Source organism: Mesoplodon densirostris, chromosome 6 (genome assembly GCF_025265405.1).
Source record: "Mesoplodon densirostris isolate mMesDen1 chromosome 6, mMesDen1 primary haplotype, whole genome shotgun sequence".
In the NCBI taxonomy this organism is placed as follows: domain Eukaryota; kingdom Metazoa; phylum Chordata; class Mammalia; order Artiodactyla; family Ziphiidae; genus Mesoplodon; species Mesoplodon densirostris.
The window spans coordinates 13,964,749-13,984,345 of record NC_082666.1 but is presented as its reverse complement, the minus strand read 5'-3'; the positions used below and the strand labels follow the sequence as shown (position 1 = coordinate 13,984,345).

General features: G+C 39.3%; 1 protein-coding gene across 1 annotated transcript in view; it reads right to left on the bottom strand.

Moving 5' to 3' along the window:
- FBXW2 (F-box and WD repeat domain containing 2) overlaps window positions 1–19,597 on the bottom strand; it is a 32,060-nt gene that overhangs the window by 10,013 nt on the left and 2,450 nt on the right. Inside the window, exons 3-7 of the mRNA XM_060100605.1 lie at window positions 16,389–16,898; window positions 8,255–8,449; window positions 6,069–6,202; window positions 1,123–1,209; window positions 342–511 (exon numbers count right to left, since the gene is read on the bottom strand). Of these exons, the coding sequence (XP_059956588.1) occupies window positions 342–511; window positions 1,123–1,209; window positions 6,069–6,202; window positions 8,255–8,449; window positions 16,389–16,878 (1,076 nt within the window). The 5' untranslated portion in view covers window positions 16,879–16,898. The remainder of the gene's footprint in view (window positions 1–341; window positions 512–1,122; window positions 1,210–6,068; window positions 6,203–8,254; window positions 8,450–16,388; window positions 16,899–19,597) is intronic.

Here is a 19,597-nt window from a genome sequence, read left to right as displayed (position 1 = left end):
AAACAAAAAACTTAGAACTAGAGGAGATCTGAAAGATCTTTTCATCCAAACTCTTCATTTTCCAGAGAAGCTGGAAGGGGAATTCAGAAATTCTTAAAGTGGAAGTAACTCAGAGTAAGAAGACGACTTAGAATCTAGACCCTCTACATTCTAACATATAACTCTTTCTAATTTAATTACTGCCTTTAAAACATTTTTATGTGTGAGATTTTCAGCACACAACTGATGGAGTAAACATTTCCCCAAAGCAAGTTACTAACTGGTTTATGGAAATATTTAGTCTTGCCTTTATTATTAAACTGCAACAGACTGTTAAAGGTAAAGGCCCAAGGGAATATTACCTGAGAATATCATAACTGGCAAAGTCCCACTGGTAGAGACCCAGTGCCGAACTACAGACAATGTATTTGCCATCAAAATGAAGTCTTGGCTGCAGGCAGATACTTCTATCCTCAGAGACAGACAATGTCTTTAAGCACTTACAGTTAATTTCTCTCCCAATTGGCCAAATCTACAGATAAGAGAAAATTAGGAAAGGTGAGAGATCACATCACCATAGAAAAGCTTGTCCTTAAGCAATGTGGCTTGTGTTTGCTGACGTCCAATACAAAGTGAAGTAAACTGGAGAGACCATGGGTTTTACAGCTGAAGCATGGGTTCAGATTCGGATTTGGCACATATGTGTGGTGTAATCCTGGGTAAAACATTTAACCTCTTTGAACCTCAGTTCCTGCAGTGACGATGGTCAGTGCCTACATATGGAACAGTTTAAAAGATGCAATAAACATACATGTAAGAGTGTTCTGTCAACTTGTTTGCAAATTGCTGTTATTATTATACAAGTAGATGTTTATGTTTTCATACTTTGGATCTAAGAACTGAGGAGAAAAGGAGATATATGTCTTAAGAAAAGGTAAGAACGCATCAAAGATAAATTTCTGTGGATTTTTTTCCCCCTTCATTTACAAATCAGAGTCAGAAACTGCCTAGAACACAAGAAAATGAACAATTCTCTTTCCAGTGGGTTTAAGAGGGCTTAAAGACATTCCTTCCTCCCTTGAAATATTCCCCCTGTGCCACACTCTTTCATAAGGCAAAGCAATGGAGGAAAAAAAACCTCACCTTGATCTCATATTTGTCTGCACTTAAGAGGATGTAGTCTCCAGGGCTGTGCAAGAGAGACTTGACTTTGCACTTTTGCAAGACCACCTAGAAATAATAAATATCCATGTTACAGAAAGATCCTTTTAGTACTGTTCCTATCCCTTTTAATTAAAATATGAAAAAGAGCTCAAAATGATATGGTATATGAGTAATCTATAACTCTCTTAACTGTAACACAAGTTAACCTTTGCTAGGAGTTTTACTATTACCTGTTTCTTTAGATTATTAGCAAGACCTACAAGTGTCTAATGTTGGCAGCATTTACTCTTAGCTTTAGTTTGGAAGCAAACATTAGGACTTTAAAAATTATAAAACGTGACTTCATAAAAAATGTGAGGGATAGGAAAGAAAAAAGTCCATTCACATAGTAGATACAAAGAACCTGTTTTCATAAGCATGTGCATCATAAAGGGAAAAGCACTCGACTTGGGACCAGAATGTTGACTGGGACCAGTCATATGTTGACTCTGCAACCTTGGGCAGGACCATCTAACCTCTTCATTTCTCAGTTTCCTCATCTTTAAAATAGGGGATGGGGCACCTATTATCTCAAATAATTGTAGTGAAAATGAAATAAAATAATGAAAATAATAATGTAAGAGAAGCTAACATTCCATTAGCATGTGGGATAATCTGTAAACACTAGCTTCTGGTTATTTTAGGAATAAATCAGCATAAAGTGAGAGGGGAGGCCAGGCTCACTCATTCATAAGCCTGGGTTGCAGATTCAAATGAAACTGACAGACCTGCTACTGACTGCCAGGCACCTTGCTGGGTTCTGTCTCATCATCTCATTTAGTACTCACAGGAACATTTAGCAGATGATGAAACTCAGGCCCCGAAGGGAAGAGTAACTTATCTAAGACATCTCAGTCAGTGTCCTGGCCCCAAGTTCACTGTTTTTAACATAACACCAAATTATATAACTTTTCTATTTAAAATTGAATGCACCCAGTACAGAATTTTTTTCCCAATGTTTTTATTGTGGTAAAATACACATAACATAAAATGTAGAATCTTAACCATTTTTAAGTGTACAGTTTGGTGGTATTACTGGTCTTCTCACACAATCACCCACCCAGTCTAAAACCCACTAGTCATCGGATTCTTTCTTCTTCTTTGTTCCCCATGAGTACGTTCAGTTGGCTTTACCTTAAAGACACATCCTTCGTGTATGCCCTTCTCTTTCTTTATTGCCACCCAAGTCCAAGCCGTGGGTCTCTTTTGCTTAGACTGCTGCAAAAACCTAACTGGCCACCCTGCATCCACTTGTGCCCCACTGTAACCCATTTTTCACTCAGCAGTTATTTTTTTTTAAACTTGCTTTTTAATTAATCAATTAATTTATTTATTTTTGGCTGTGTTGGGTCTTCATTTCTGTGCGAGGGCTTTCTCTAGTTGCGGCAAGCGGGGGCCACTCTTCATCGTGGTGCGCGGGCCTCTCCCTATCGCGGCCTCTTGCTGAGCACAGGCTCCAGACGCGCGGGCTCAGTAGTTGTGGCTCATGGGCCTAGTTGCTCTGCGGCATGTGGGATCTTCCCAGACCAGGGCTCGAACCTGTGTCCCCTGCATTGGCAGGCTGATTCTCAACCACTGCGCCATGAGGGAAGCCCAGCAGTTATCTTCTTAAAACATGAATCACACCAGGCTCTTGCTCAGAACTCATCAATTGCTTTCTACTATACTTACAATAATCCAGAATCCTTAATGAGCTCTAGTAAAGCGTACGTGATGTCCCCTCTCCCACACATCCCCCCCCCCCCAACTACAGCACAGCTCCGCTGGCCTTCCAGGGCAATCAGCTTATCAAATGTTCTAGGCTCTTTCCCACCCCAGGGCCTGTGCACATACGGTACCCTCTGAAACACTCTATCTACACAGTTACCTCCCATTTATTCTTCACATTTGGCCCCTTCTTTAAAAGATTTCACTGAATCAAAATGAATTAGACCCTGCACTTTTCCTCCATAGCACTTAACACAATTTGTGAACTTGTGAAATTACTAATAACTATTCCTCCTACTAGACTAACATTCGCATCAAGCCTGGGTCTGTTCTGCTCACTCCTGCATCCTTAGCCCCTCACAGAATAGCATGATAAGCTCAAGAAAAGTGTTTCTGCATGGCATTTCCAGTTTTTACATGGCTTTTGATCCTCACAGCAATCGTTTTTTTGAAAACTAGAAGACATGACAACATTCTTCTCAAGATCCTGTACATTTTTGTTTCACTTCTTGCGGGCATTATTTTCTCCTCCTTCCTCCTTCCCTTTCTTTGCAATTCATTTAAACTAAAAAACCAAAAAACACTGTCCACCCATTTCTCCCACTCCCCACATCCCACCCCCTGCCTCTGGCAACCACCAGTCTGTTCTCTGTATCTATGAGCTTGGCTTTTTTTCCCCCTGTAGAGTCCACATATAAGAGAGATCGTATGGTATTTGCCTCTTTTTTGTCTTACTTCACTTAGCATAATGCCCTTGAGGTCCATCCATTTGCCACATATGGCAAGATTTCATTCTTTTTTTTACGGCTAAATAATATTTCAATACATATACCCCTTCATCCATCTATGGACACTCTGGTTGTTTCCATATCTTGGCTATTATAAATAATGCTGCAATGAACATGGGGGTGCATGTATCTTTCTGAGTTAGTGTTTTCAATTTCTTTGGATAAATACCCAGAAGTGGAATTCCTGGATCACGTGGAAGTTCTATTTTTCATCCTTTGAGGAACTTCCAAACTGTTTTCCATAGTGGCTGCACCAATTTACATTCCCCTAAAAGTGAACAAAGGTTCCCTTTTCTCCACAATATCACGAACACCTGTTATTTCTTGTCTTTTTGATAACAGTCATTCTAACTAGCATGACGTGATAACTCATTGTGGGTTTTTTCCCCCCTAATATTTATTTAGTTAGTTGGCTGTGCTGGGTCTTAGTTGTGGCATGTGGGATCTTCATTGCCACGTGTGGGATCTTTGTTGCAGCATGCGGGATCTTTTTTATAGTTGCAGCATGCAGGATCTAGTTCCCTGACCAGGGATCGAACCTGGACCCCCTGCATTGGGAGTGCAGAGTCTTAACCACTGGACCACCACGGAAGTCCCTCATTGTGGTTTTGATCTGCATTTCCCTGATGATTAATTATGTTGAACATCTTTTCATTTACTTGTTAGTTGTTGTTTTCATTTATCATCTATATGTCTTCTTTGGAAAAATGTTCAGATCTGCTGCCCATTTTTTAATCAGATTGTTTGGTTTTTTGCTATTGAGTTGTATGAGTTATTTATCTATTTTGGATATTAGCCCCGATCTGATATATAATTTGAAAATATTTTCTCCCATTCAGTAGGTTACCTCTTAATTTTGTTAAGTTTCTTTTGCTGTGCAGAAGCTTTTTAGTATGGTGTAGTCCCACTTATTTATTTTTGCTTTTGTTGCTTCTGGTGTCAGATTCAAAAAATCATTGCCAAAACCTATGTCAAGACGCTTACTATGTCTTCTTCTAGTCTTAAGTTTTATGATTTCAGGTGTTAAGAAGTTCAAATCTTTACTCGATTTTGAGTTAATTTTTATGTATGGTGTAAGACAGTGGTTGAGTTTCATTCTTTTGTATGTGGCTGTTCAGTTTTCCCAACACCATTTATTGAAGACACTGCCCTTTCCCCATTGTATATTCTTGGCTCCTTTGTCATAAATGAATTGACCATATATACATGGGCTTATTTCTGGGCTATCAATTCTGTTCCACTGATCTATGTGTCTGTTCCGCCAATACCATAGTTTTAACTACTATATCTTTGTCATATAGTTTAAAAGCATGATGCCTTCAGCTTTGTGCTTTTTCAAGATTGCTTTGGCTTTTTGAGTTTTTTTTGTGGTTCCATACAAATTTTAGGATTATTTGTCTTATTTCCTTGAAAAATGCCATTTGAATTCTGATAGGGATTGCACTGAATCTGCAGATTGCTTTGGGTAGTATGGACAATTTAACAATACCGATTGTTCCAATCCATGAGCACGAACTACCTTTCTATTTATTTGTGTCTACTTCAATTCCCTTCATTAAGGCCTGGCAGTTTTCAATATACAGGTCTTTCTGTTATGTACTGGTTACACTTATTCCTAGGTATTTTATTCTTTTTGATGCAATTGTAAATGGGACTGTTTTCTTTCTTTCTCCTTCTGATAGTTCATTATTAGTGTACAGAAAGGCAACAGATTTTTGTGTATAGATTTTACATCTTGCAACTTTACATGTAGTTTACAAGTTCTAACAGTTTTCTGGTGGAGTCATCAAAATATCATGCATCTGCAAATACTGACAGTTTTACCTCTTCCTTTCCAACATGGATCCCTTTTTTTCCTTTTCTGCTCTGTCTAGGACTTCCAATTATATGTTGAATAAAAGTGGCTAGAAACCAGCACAATGTTCTTTTAAAGAGCCTGTACATTTTTCTTCCACTTCTTGCAAGCATTTTCTTTTTTAAAATGAAAATTACTTTTCTGATTTAAAAATATGCTTATCCTCAAGGGAAAAAAGTACTCAATTCCACAAGAAATAATCATCTTCAACATTTTAGCGCAAAAACACATTTAGAAACTGTCATCACACTCTACATAGTTTTTTGTATGTAACCTGTCTTATTTGCTCCCTCTACCCACCTAATATATTGTGGGCATCTTTCCATGTCCATAAGTCACTCATTCATGAAACTATTTACCGAGTGTCTTTTACATGCTGGTCACTGTGATACACCATCATGCTTTGTGGTTGTATCTATCCCATCTTTTGACTCATCTACCACTTACGAGGCAGCATCTACCATCCCCCATCCCACCCCCAGCTCCCCCACCCTCAGCAAGACTGATGTCAACATTTCTTCTGTAAGTCTTCCTACCTTGGTGACCCATTCTGTGTGCCCGGTGAGTGTGTTCAGGCACGTCCCAGCAGATAAAGCCCATACTTTCACAGTGAAGTCTGCAGAGCCACTCACCAAGATGTCCAGTTCATCATTGTAGTCGACGCTAAACACTAGTATATACAACACACACAAAGTTAAAATACGCCTTTGCCTGTGGGTCTTTCATAGTAGAGTTCAATTACATTTATTCTCCCTAGCTGCCCAACTGTATAATTTCTCAACCAGAACTACTGTAGGAATGATGCTTTCTCAACTAGCAATTTTATGCTAAAAAATATATCTATTTCAAAATTCTTGTTATTACCATAGCTTATAATTCTAAGGATGAAAAGTTCCTGGAATAGTACAATCTCTTATACTTGTACTAGGTTCAGAGTGAGAGGTACATCAGTGTAGGAGATAATGGCATTTCTTCTCAGGACTGCCTGCCTGATACTACACGTAACTTATCTAGCCTATGCAGGAAAAACAGAACATAGGTGGACCTAATCAGATTTGTACTATTTACTGCAGTAAGATAAAATGTCAAGAGTATAAGCTGCAAAACAATACCCATACTGAAGAAGAGCCAGTGTAATGAGAAAAACAAAACAAAGATCTTAAAGGTCAGACTGAGCCATTCTCTCAAACTGTCTGATTTTCTTTAGAGCTCTATCCCCAGCACCTAAAACAGTGCCTGAGTATAGCAAGTACTCAAATATTTGTTTTTAAATGCCTGCCAAGCTCTAAAGGAACACTGGGGACCCAAAGATGAAGACACTGCTCTTTTCTTTAAGGAACTCAGACTAAGTGAGGGGTGGAAGAGGAAGTCCAAAAAATAAAAAATAAATGTTTACCTCTTGCTAGGGAAACACCAAGGAGAATGACTAACTCTGCCCAGGGGTATCAGGGAGGACTTCAGGGAAGAGGCGATATTGGAGATGGGCCCTGAAGGATGAGTAGAATTTATCAAGAAAAGAAAGAGAATACTGCAGGTAGAGGGAACAGCAAAGGCACGGAGTTAGGTAAAGCCACAGCAATGTCCAGGGAACAGCAAAGAGGAAATTTTTTATAACAGGGCTCTCAAAGCTGGCCAGGTATAAAATCACCTGGAAGTCAATGTACAACCCTGGACACTGTGGAACATTACACTCAGTTCGATATATAAGTTCCATGTTAAATCATATATCTTCAAAATATTAATTTCTACAACAAACAAGTGGTAGCAGAGAAGACTGAAGAAAAATGTACAGGATGATGCATAAAATGGGGGGGACTTGGCTTTTTGCCATAGAACAGCTAGGTTTACATTAAAGAATTACTGAGTACTAGGTATGGTGCAAGGAATTCAGGACCTAAGTGTGAATAAGACAGGCAGGATCCCTGTCCTTCTGGAGCTTACAGGTTGGTGGGGAAACAAGGTTATCATACTTACTTGAATTGATATGATAAGTGTTACACACGTATTGGGAAACCTACAGCAGAGAAACTCAACCCGTTTAGGGAGTCCAGGAAGGCTGCTCATAAGTGTCTCAAGAGCATAGACTATGATTCTCAGGGGCTAATGCAGTGGGTAAAGGGCAGAAAGGAAGAAGGGAGCAGCTGCACAAGAGGCTGGGAACTACATCAACATGATTTCTGCACAGAGCTCCAAAATACAGTGAAGCAGAGGGAGAAGCTCAGATCTGAAGGCTATGCTCAAATGACCAGTTTTTTACAAACTAAGGCTGCTGTAAAATTATTGTCAACCAAGCTCCAATTTGATGTAATCTGTATAGTCACTCCAAATGATTTCCAGTCCTAATTCTACAAATAAAGTAGACTGAATTTACAAGTGTAGCACTTACTCAATTTGGAGGTATGGAATCCGATCAAAACAGAGGGGGCTGACTGTTCAATAGGATATAGATGAAATAGGGGAAAAGAAGAACTGCCTCTCCTAGCATAAGGGTATGAAGGACATAAGAGTTAAAAAATGGGCCAAGGAAAAGCAAAATTAGGGGGAAAATTCCAAAAAAGAATAACTTGAATAAAGGGATTAACTGTAGTGACTGAGAAAGAAATTGGGGGAAAGACAGGTTAAATTAAAAAACAAAAACAATAAAGGGATCACATTCTTGGCTCCTGGCTTTAAGGAATGAGGGTAGAGTAGCTGTTGAAACCCTTCAAGAAAGGCAACCCACCCGCCCCCGTGTGCCCCCGGAAGTGCTGGGTCCTGGCTCCGGAACTCCATTCCCAGCAGGCCACAGTGTTGTCAAAGGAGCCTGTCACAAGCTTCTGCTCATCAAACTTCACCGCTGCACAAGTGTGGGTCTGGATGCCATAAACACACTGCCCTGTGCTCACATCCCATAGTTTTGCAGACAAGTCATCTGACCCTTCAAGAGAAAAACAGGGAGGTTAGTAAGAAAACAAACACTAAAGAAGGAAAACCAATTCCCCAAACCATGGTATTCTTAAAGGAGAACCTTAACAGTCACCTCCTCTAGCACTCTCACTTAATAGCTGGGAAAACCAAAGCATGGGGACAGTAACACAACTTGCGCTGGGTCACCAGAATACTGTTAACAGCCCTGGTCCTGTTCCCTTAACTTTCCAGGCTATAGTGTGGTATTAGACTAAAGCACCCCTTGGTGCTTCCACTTGTAAATTTTCCCAAATCTTTGCCTATCATGAGCTCTCTGATTTAAGCTTAAAATGGTGGGCGCCACCTATGACTGGATGTGTACACTTGCATGCCTGTCCATTACCCAACAATTCTGAACAAATAAAGAATGGTGAATAGTAAAGTTGTCTGCTGGAACATGTTCTACTCTAAGGCAAATCATAGATAAGCCTCCAATCACTGGTTAACTTCTGCAAAGGCTAACTGCTAACTTCTTGAGCCATCTTGAACTATGTGAAGGAACTTCAAAGAAAACTAGACATAAATTATTCTCAGATGTTCACAACAACCCAACAAAGAGCTTGTAAAGCCTCTTAAGATTCTGCAGGAAAGAGGGTAGGTTTTACTCCTGCCTCTGATGAAAATATTATACTGATTATGGTGACAGTTCAGGACTTTGTCTTAATCACATTTAAAATCCTAACGATGAACTCATGTCTCACAATTTACCTGTATAAAAGTAAGAATAAGAACTGACAAAGAGGGAATTCCCTGGCGGTCCAGTGGTTAGGACTCTGCGCTTCCACTGCAGGAGGAACAGGTTCGATCCCCCATCAGAGAACTAAGATACCGCATGCTGCACAGAGCAGCCAAAAAAAAAAAAAAAAAAAAAGAACTGACAAAGAAAAAACCTTTCTGAAGCTACAAAAATGTAGTCCCTGTAATAAGGACATGGTATCTTGGAAAAGCACCAACTGATCAGTTTTCTAAAAGCTTAAATGACTAAATAAAGTTAGCCACAATGCCACCTTTAAGGGTTGATCAAGAGCCACTGTTTCAGACAATGGAAAAATAGCTATCAGTTATGAAAGAGGCAGAGTATGAGTTTCAACTGTGGCAAACCCTATGAGAGCATACTGAAATGAAGACTATACTTGTTGTTATTTTACTATTTAAGGATTCAGTTTCCTCTCTACAAAATGAAAGGTGAGAGTTGGCTGGTGGTTCTCAATGGGCATATGAGGCATCAGAATCATCTGCGGAGCTTTATCAAAACACACGTGCAGGGCCCTATCTTCAGAGATTCTAACTTAGAACATCTGAGGTAGGATCTAATTACTGTAAAAGCTTGCCAGGTGATTCTAATGTATTAGCAATGCATTGAGAACCAATGATCTAGAACAATACCGTCCAATAGAAATATAAGGCAAGACACATACACAATTTAAAATTTTCTAATATCTACTTTAAAAAGTACAAAAAAAAGGGGACTTCCCTGGTGGTGCAGTGGTTAAGAATCCGCCTGCCAATGCAGGGGACATGGGTTCGAGCTCTGGTCCGGGAAGACCCCACATGCCGCAGAGTAGCTAAGCCTGTGTGCATCACAACTACTGAGCCTGCGCTCTATGAGCCCGCAAGCCACAACTACTGAGCCCACGTGCCACAACTACTGAAGCCTGCCTGCCTAGAGCCTGTGCTCTGCAACAAGAGAAGCCACCGAATGAGAAGCCCACACACCGCAATGAAGAGTAGCCCCTGCTCGCCACAACTAGAGAAAGCCCACACGCAGCAATGAAGACCCAACGCAGCCAAAAATAAATAAATTTATTTTAAAAAGTACAAAACAGGGAAAATAATTTAATATTTTTAACTCAGTATGCCAAAAATATTATCATCTAACATGTAATCAATATAGAAATTAATGAAGTAGTTTACATTCTAAGTCTTCAAAATCCAGTGAGTACTTCCTATTTCACATCTCAGTTTGAACTAGCCGTATCTCAAGCGCTCAAAAGCCATACGTGTTGAGTGGCTACCACACTAGACAGCACAGGTCTAGATAATCTTTAAGGTCCTCTCAGCTTTTTGGTCCAGTCAGCATTTTGTGACTATATTTCTAGGAAGCAAAGCAGGAAAAGAAATCATTTCAGATCCTATCTGAGCTTGGTTCTGATTTATTGCCAGTGTTCAGCCAGGGTCTCATTCATTCATTCATTCAACCCATATTTAGAGAACTTGTGTGTCAGGCAGGGCTCTTGCTCTTATGGTGCTTAGTCTTCCTAGGAAGACAAAAAGGCTAAACAAACAATAATAATTCAGTACAGTAAGTGGTGGGCAGTACAAAAGCCCATAGCAAATACAAGGTGGGGGATAAAAGGAGAAAGCGCCCCAGGTGAAGCTCTGCTGAGTTTACAATCACGCTCCTCAACATCGAGGTGTTCCACGAACACGCCTCAGGAGATGGAGCGACTGGCTCCATAGCTATATCCTCTGCTCTGCTGTTAAGCCGGGCTGTGCTGTAGGATTGCTGGAAGGAATTTCATGGCTTAAAAAAAAACCCAAACTTTCAGGTATTAACTAGCTGAAATCTAAAGGATGAATAAAGTAATCAGCACCCTCTCCCCAACCGAAAAAAGCAGTATATGCCAGAGCTCAGCCAAAATTTCTGTAAAAGACTAGACAGTAAATATACTAGGCTTTTTGAGCCCTAGAGTCTCTGTGGTAATTACTCCACTCTGCTGGATCCAGCCCCTGCAGTTCGTGGTTTACCAGTCGCTGGAATATAACTATTAAAGCACCTACTGAATATCCCTATATATTACACAAATATATGTGAATAGGCATTGGGGTCGATTCATAAAGAACTACTTGAATCCATTCTAAAAACTACCTAGGAATTAGTTACAATGCTTGTCAAAATGCATTGCCTAGGGCCTCCCTGGTGGCGCAGTGGTTGAGAGTCCGCCTGCCGATGCAGGGGATACGGGTTCGTGCCCCGGTCTGGGAGGATCCCATATGCCGCGGAGCAGCTGGGCCCGTGAGCCATGGCCGCTGAGCCTGCGCGTCCGGAGCCTGCGCGTCCGGAGCCTGTGCTCCGCGACGGGGGAGGCCACAACAGTGAGAGGCCCGCATACCGCAAAAAAAAAAAAAAAAAAAAAAAAAAAAATGCATTGCCTAAAACTTGGACACGGATAACAGTTCGGTATGACTGGGAAATAGTGGCAAGGTCAGGCTGGAGAACTCGTTGGGAGGATGTTTAACTATGAGCTTATCTGCATTTCTGAAAGATCACTATGGCTGCATCAGAGAAAATGGTTTGAAGGGGAGCAAAACTGGAAGCAGGAAGGCCAGTTATAAACTAGGAGGGAGGATAAAGAAAATGTGGCCTATACATACAAAGGATTATTATTCAGCCTTAAGAAGGAAGGAAATTCTGACATACGTGGCAACATGGAGGAACCATGGAGACATTATGCTAAGTGAAATTCAGTCAGTCACAAAAGAACAAGCACCGTAAGAATCTACCCGTGAGGCACCTAGAGTAGTCAAATTCAGAGACAGAAAGTAGAATGGTGGTTGCCAGGGGCTGCGGAGGAGGGAATAGGGTGCCAGTGATTAATGAGTACAGTTTCAGTTTGGGAAGATGCTAAAAGTTCTGGAGATAGATGGTGGTGATGTCTGCACAACAATGCACTTAAAATGATAAATCATATATACTTTACCACAATCTGATAAAAAAAGGGAAGGAGATTATCTAAATTAATTATTTAAACTAGTTTATATGGGAAAACATGAGGCCATTCAGTTTTACACCCTAATAAACATCAGAAAACAATCAGGTTGGGTAAAGAGGTTGTAAATGATACAGTGTAGAGGAAAGTGAAAGGGGACTAAATGTAGACTGTTTTTCATTATATAAAAGGGGGAAAAAGCCCTCTCAACTCGGAAAACAGGGTGAAAACAATCTTTGATATAAAAATTACAGAGATGGGTAATGTAACAAAGGTAAGCAGAAAAATGAGCCGTAACCCAAACAGAGTAAGCTATCTTATCAAGTTAGGTTTAAATATTTAACTGGTAGAATCAGATCTCAGCTCTCAAACCACCCCTCTGAGTTATTTGACTCTGTTAACCAACTGAATAAACATTTACCAGTGCCTCTTCAAGTCAGGCAACTTTCATTCTCCTTCTTGAAACTCTCTTCATTACCCTTGTTTTTTTATCTCTCCCCTTTCTGTGAGTACACACTCAAAGGATCCCCACTATGCTCTATCTTCTCCTCTCTCCATCTCCTTTTAAAATTTCACTTACAGCCATAGCTGTGAGGTGACTAACCCCTAAAGCATTCTCTCTAGCCCTGAGCACTCTCCAAAGCTCTCACCCAGCATTTCCAGATACTGTGGGAATCTCCACTTAGACATCCAACTGGATTCAGTTCATCCCAAATTGAATTCCATCTATCCTCTTGAATTTATCCCTTCATTTTCTATTCTTTTACTACTACTACTACTATCTTCCCAGTTACACACGCAGCTAGAAGCCTTCAGCCATTTTTGAAATTTCCCTATTCCTTACCACATATCCGATTCACTGCCAAATCCTGTCAATTCTATTTCAATAGCTGCTCTTCTCTGCAACTGCTACTTTTAAAAATCTCTACCCTTACTATCCTATATCTAGACCTATTTAAGCTCATCTAAACGGCAAGACTAGTAATTTAAATTGCAAGCGCAAGATGTGCCTATGTCAAAGGGTATCAATAGAATTAGTATCATCTCCTAGGGGGAACACTTCAGAAATTTCTAGGGTGGCTTCACTGTCACAATCAGAGGACATTACTGGCATCTACTGGGCAGAGTCCGGGAATGCTGGACATCCTGCAATGTTTGCAGAGCACAAAAAGAATCTGTATTCTGTATGACATTCCATAAGGTTCTGCCAGATATTTGTAAGTGAAAATCTTAGTTATCTGACTGAACCTAAAATCTGTTTTACAAAGAGTATTAGCAGTTTAACTGTATACCTAATTTTCTATGAGTGTAACTACCAGATAAACTGAGGAACGGCATACTTTCCTGGGAACTCTGCTAAGAGTCTTTCACCATTTGAAAAGATGGCGTCACAGATGGTGTCTGTGACACAAACACAACATTTTGCATTCACAGTTGTCATGTTCACAATAACAGTACACATAGGTGTAAACATCTGATTACTTTACCACCTTCTAAGCCATGCTTGAGCACGTGTTCAATATGTATTACTTTAAATCACAGTCCTCTTATTTCTCCTCTGGATCAAAGTTTCAGTATTATATTGATTTTTAAAATGTGTACTTATAGATAAGTTACTTCCATGATTTTTACTTCATGATGGGAGAATACTGTAAAATATGTCATCATAGAGGACCTGGGTCTGACAGAAACAAGAAACTCTAGTTTATCTGAAATGGAAAGCTCTGAACTCGGCCCTTTTTCTACTCAAAAATCTTTCATAGTTTATAGAAAACTGTCCAAATACATGTTCCTGGCATTCCAGGCTTGTGAAAACACAACCCAAGCCTATTTCTTCAGATTGTACTCTAGGAGTCTCTCCCTAATTATATTCTAAGATTTCAGCCAATATGGGTTTTCTTTATTTTCATCCTCCATGCTTCATGCTTGGCCCTTTCGAATGCCGATATTCCTATTGGAAAGCGCTGTGTATCTCAACTCTCCAAAAATCTATACATTCTTCAAGACCCAACATAAACACTGCTCTACTTTCCCAAGTGGAAGAAATTATTCCTTCTTCTGAACAACTGTATAATTTTATTCCCTCATACAATTCAACAGTATCACTTTTTTGGTTGGTCTCTCTTTTAATTAAGATATAATTGACATATAACATTATATTAATTCCAGGTGTGTAATGTAATGATTTGATATCCGTATATACTGTGAAATGTTCATCACAGTAAGCCTAGTTAAATATATCATTTGATCGTACCTCTTTTATAGCTCTCGTTTTTCCCATTCGACTGTAAGCCAGCTATTAACAAATATTTCTCACTAGTAACAGTCCCAGGAATGCTGCTTTAAACTAATGCTTTGGATCATTTTCAATTAACAAAGCATAATTTTCCATATGCAAACCTGGTGAATTTAATCATACTAAAAATAACACAGCATATAGACGCACCTGGAGAATAATCTTAAAATGCAGGGTTGGGTCCACAGTTATCTGCAGATATTAACTGTCCAGGTAGTTAAGGAATTCAGTGAATGTATTCCATTTACTTCTGTGCCAAGTAACAGGTTTTACGGCATTTTAAATGCGAAGTTTAACAAGAAATTTTTTAAAAAAAAGCTGCAATTGGTTCTGAAAATGAGTCAACTGCCAGTATTGACCCAAGTGTGAATAAATGCCAAGCTCAAAGGCAATATGGCACCTTAATCTTTAAAAAAAAATTACCTACCGGTGAGCATGACACAAAAAGGATATTGAAAAGCCATCACCACAGCTGGGAAAGTACATCAAAGTATAAAAGAACAGATGATGTTGTTCCAGTAATCAGGTTTTTTACAGGACAGGGAAAATAATGTAAGCACGGAGTAATTTCAGGACGGCAAACAAACAAAACCATGAAATGCCTTAAATTTAATGTTTATTTTATAAAAGTGACAGTGTCTAGCATTTCAGAGAATGTCACCACGTGAGAAAATGTACATCCTCAATGAATAAAGAAATGCCATTTTAAAACAATACTGAGAAATCATACTTCTCTTAATTATTAAAAATATTAAAACTGGGTCTGGTAGGACTCTGAGGGAGAAGCAGGTTACTTTAGACTTTGCTGTGGGCATAGCATCAATCCAATATATCTGGAAAGGACACTTAAGAGAAGCTAGAAAATCATTCATACGTCTGGATCTGGTGATTCTACTCTGAGGTTTCTGCCCCAAATAAGTAATTCAAGGGGAAAAAATAATGCAAACAAAAATATTCATAAAAATAGAAACAACCTGAATATGCATAATATGGAAATGGCTAAATAATTATGATATACTTACACAAAGGAACAGTATATACTATTAAAAATGACAACTATATGATTTAGGTAATACTCAAGTATTTATTAGAAATCATCCTGGATGATTTCTAATCATCCAGAACATGGAGTATCCCTATACTATATATATTATATACGATGGAAATGAATAGGCATTGCTATCATTGATTAAGAACTGCCTAGAGCATTCTAAACTTTGCTTGAGAATTATTTACAAAACCTATCAAAATGTATTGCCTAAAACATAGGCACTAATTATAATCACATGTAGAAACACATGCCCATTATAATTGGAAGATGCACATATTTCTAATTTTAATGATTACATTTGTTATAAAAGTTACCTAACTACTTGCTTAGTTTTAAAATACCCAACTGTCTTCATTCCCATGCCCAAACTCTTCTAATTCTTCTCACCACAGGATCTTAGAGCAAGAGAGAAATATCTCCTTTTCCATATTTTACAGACAAGGGAACAAACACAGAGAGGTTACATAATTCTTCCAAAATGACCTATTTGCTAGGACTACACAACAACTTTTCTACTGTTTTTCCCCCTAAAATCATAACTGATAGAAAAAAAAAAACCCAACATGGAGGACTGTACATGGAAGAAAAGCACAGAAACAAGTAGAGCTTTCTGACACACATCACATTTAAAAAAATGTCTGGAGCTTTCTTCTCATAAAATTTTATAAAAATAATTGTCTTCTCAGAGTGAAAAAGGATAAAGAGGAGAAAAACCAGTCAGGGATGGAGGGATAATGCCCTTATAGGTATCTTTTATAATTAACAATTGCCATTCTCAAGCCTGAGGAGTATTTTGTTCTATTTGTAAGATTACACTCTATGAAATGCAAAAAAAAGTTCCAGGCTCTCTTACCTGTACAGAGGAGTCCATCTTTGTAGTAAAGTGCATACACTCTGGCACTGTGTCCAATTAATGATGAGGTCTCAAAGGCTTCATGGCCCTCCAGTTGCTTCATTCTCAAAATAGCCTTCAAATAAACCTTCTTCCAGTGCAAAGCGTCCTGAACAGAATCATCTATCTGCCAGCCCAAATTTTTACAGGCAGTCTGCCACACCTCTGTACAGGCACTTATCACCTTATTCCACTGTTTAGAGACGAGGCAGCATGTGAGTAAAGTCTGAGGATCGAGCCATTTTAACAAATAAAAACTGAGCTCCAGGGGAAGGAGTTTGAGGAAGTCCCGCTTGAGGAGAGTCTCCAGGTTATTGGAGAGATGCCTGAGCTGGACTGCCCCACTCAGACTAATCAGGTGATCCAGAGTTTCATTTTTCTGCAAGTCCGTCAGAGAAAGAAATGTAACAGAAATGTTATCAAGCCATGTCTCAAAGTCCTTTCTCTCCATAAGGTTATGGAAAAATTTACCTGTGGCACATCAAAATATTGTATTAGTTCTGCTCAAAATGACCATTCAAGCAAGACTGCTAACAAATGAAGTATTAAAAATTAGTGTAAAAAACTTGGCATTACAACATTATGCTTAGTTACAACTTTACAGTTAATACACTGTATTTATCTGAAAAATTTCCATGCACACAAAAGAAAATACATTTGTGAAATCATACTTTAACAAATCATGACCTCCAAAACATAACTCAATGAAATTTATGCTGGTGTGTGCGTGATTTGCTCCTTTTGGAGTCTAGCACATGCTACATGCATCTTCACAGTAAAAGGTTTACAGAGTATTCATTCCTTATGAAACAGTGTATTCTATACAATGGAACCCCCATCAAAACCATCATAATACCATTTGCTTAATACACTCTATTTCGGCACTGAAATCACAAAAATAAGCACAAGGATGTGACAACCAGAAAGCAAGTCTCCGGAGCAGTAATTTGAGACATTGGTCATCATGCTAGGTACGACATGACCTGTTACTATAATCACAGAACTGACTACTGGCTTTTACAACAGATATTCAGGCAAAAAGGTTTGGGGAAGAAAAATAAGCAGATGCAGTAAGTTATACGGCTCATGTACTCTGGTTCTTCCACTTCCTTTATGGCACTGCCTGTTATAACGTGAATTACCAAAGGCCTTATCTGGCCTTACATAGTCCGTTTTTATAAGCCTCATATGAGCTGGTGACAACTCTTAACCTCATGTACCCCCAGAGAGCCATGAGGGTCCTGGAAGCCTGCACAAATAAGACAAATTAGTAACCCTCATGCTTAAAAAACACCCAAAGAAAGGGACCATCATCTTCACTTTGCAGATGAGGAAGCTGCAGGTCAGAGAAGGTGATTTGCCTATAGCCAACAGAGCAGACTGAAAGCCAGTGCTCTCAAGATCAGTACTCTCCTAAACACACCAAGTGTCTCTCTCTGAAGCCAGCTACCACCAGGAGAACTGCAACCTTGGGATAAAATCTGGGAGCACCGAGCCTGATTATATACCACCTTCCCCTTTAGGGCTAAATACAACAAAAAAAATTTACAAGTATCCAGCAAAACATACTATGTCAAGGTGTCAACACACTCTTAACAACGGGGACTAAACTAACAGGAAGAGAACAAAAAATAAAGCAAATCACGTGAATACCATCTTTCCCAATATAGGCCATGTTGGTAGATATTAGTGCTGGGTGATGGGTACATGGAGGTTTTTTATTCTATTTTCATATGTTGAAACATTTCAATGATTAAAAAAAAAGAATAAAAACTTTCCTTCTAATCTGATCACTCAGTTTCCCATCAGATTATCATACTAATTTAAAAACTTTATGTCCAAATTAAGGGCTTCCCTGGTGGCGCAGTGGTTAAGAATCTGCCTGCCAATGCAGGGGACAAGGGTTCAAGCCCTGGTCCGGGAAGATCCCACATGCCACGGAGCAACTAAGCCTGTGCGCCACAACTACTGAAGCCCGTGTGCCTAGAGCCCATGCTCTGCAACAAGAGAAGCCACCGCAATGAGAAGCCCTCGCACCACAATGAAGAGAAGTCCCCGCTCGCCGCAACTAGAGAAAACCTGCGCGAAGCAACGAAGACCCAATGCAGCCAAAAATAAATAAATAAAATAAATAAATTTATTTAAAAAAAACTTTATATCCAAATTAAGGTAGAAGAGGAAAATAAACTCCTTTCCATATATGTCACCTAGATCAAGGTTTACACAAATATCCAGATCTCATCGTCCACCTTTGTTAATGTTAAGGTATGTAAAAATCATTTTCATTAATTTCCCAATATCAAATTTGGTGGGAATGTTATCAGACAAAAAGCAGTCAAAGCAAATAAACCTCTTCCAATCACATCATCTGTTGTCTAATATTTTTGAACAGTGAATGGACTTTAACCCTCAGGGTTTGGGCTAGGTAGGATTTATTAATTTAAGGATTTACTTGGCTGCCAAAAAACGATGATTTCACCAAACGTTTTATCAACTTAACACAAGATAACAAGCCTCCTGGGACTTCCCTGGCGGTCCAGTGGTTAGGACTCTGCGCTTTCACTGCCAAGGGCCTGGGTTCGATCCCTGGTCGGGGAACTAAGATCCCACGAGCCACTCGGCGCAGCCAAAAAAACAAAACAAAACAAACAAACAAACAAAAAACCAAAATAACAAGCCTCCTCCTTTTTCTGTACCCTAACAACCTTTTATCTATAATATTTCTGGAAAGGTTTTACTTTAAAAAAATCATTCACAGCAAGACCAAAAAAAAAAGTTTCTGTGGACATTCACAAAATGTCACAATAGCTAATTAGTTAATACTGGCCAAGTAAAAACATAACCAAAACATCTGCCCAAGCATCATTTTTTACAGTGAAGAAGCAGGGGGGCTTCCTCTATCTCACCTGCACCGCCACACACACACAGTATGCCACAGGTCCATCACAGAAACGCTGACATTTATGTAAGACGAACTGTTATTTAAATGGACACAATGCAAATTTATAATACCCGTGAAAACCATATCATTACCAAATAACTAAGAGACATCATACAGCATGCCAAATCAACGTACCCGTGGCACCACAGAGATTATGGGACGAGTTTTCCAACGAGCATCTTTAAAAACCCAGCCATTTCTGATATGTATATACTCTCCTAACTCCTAA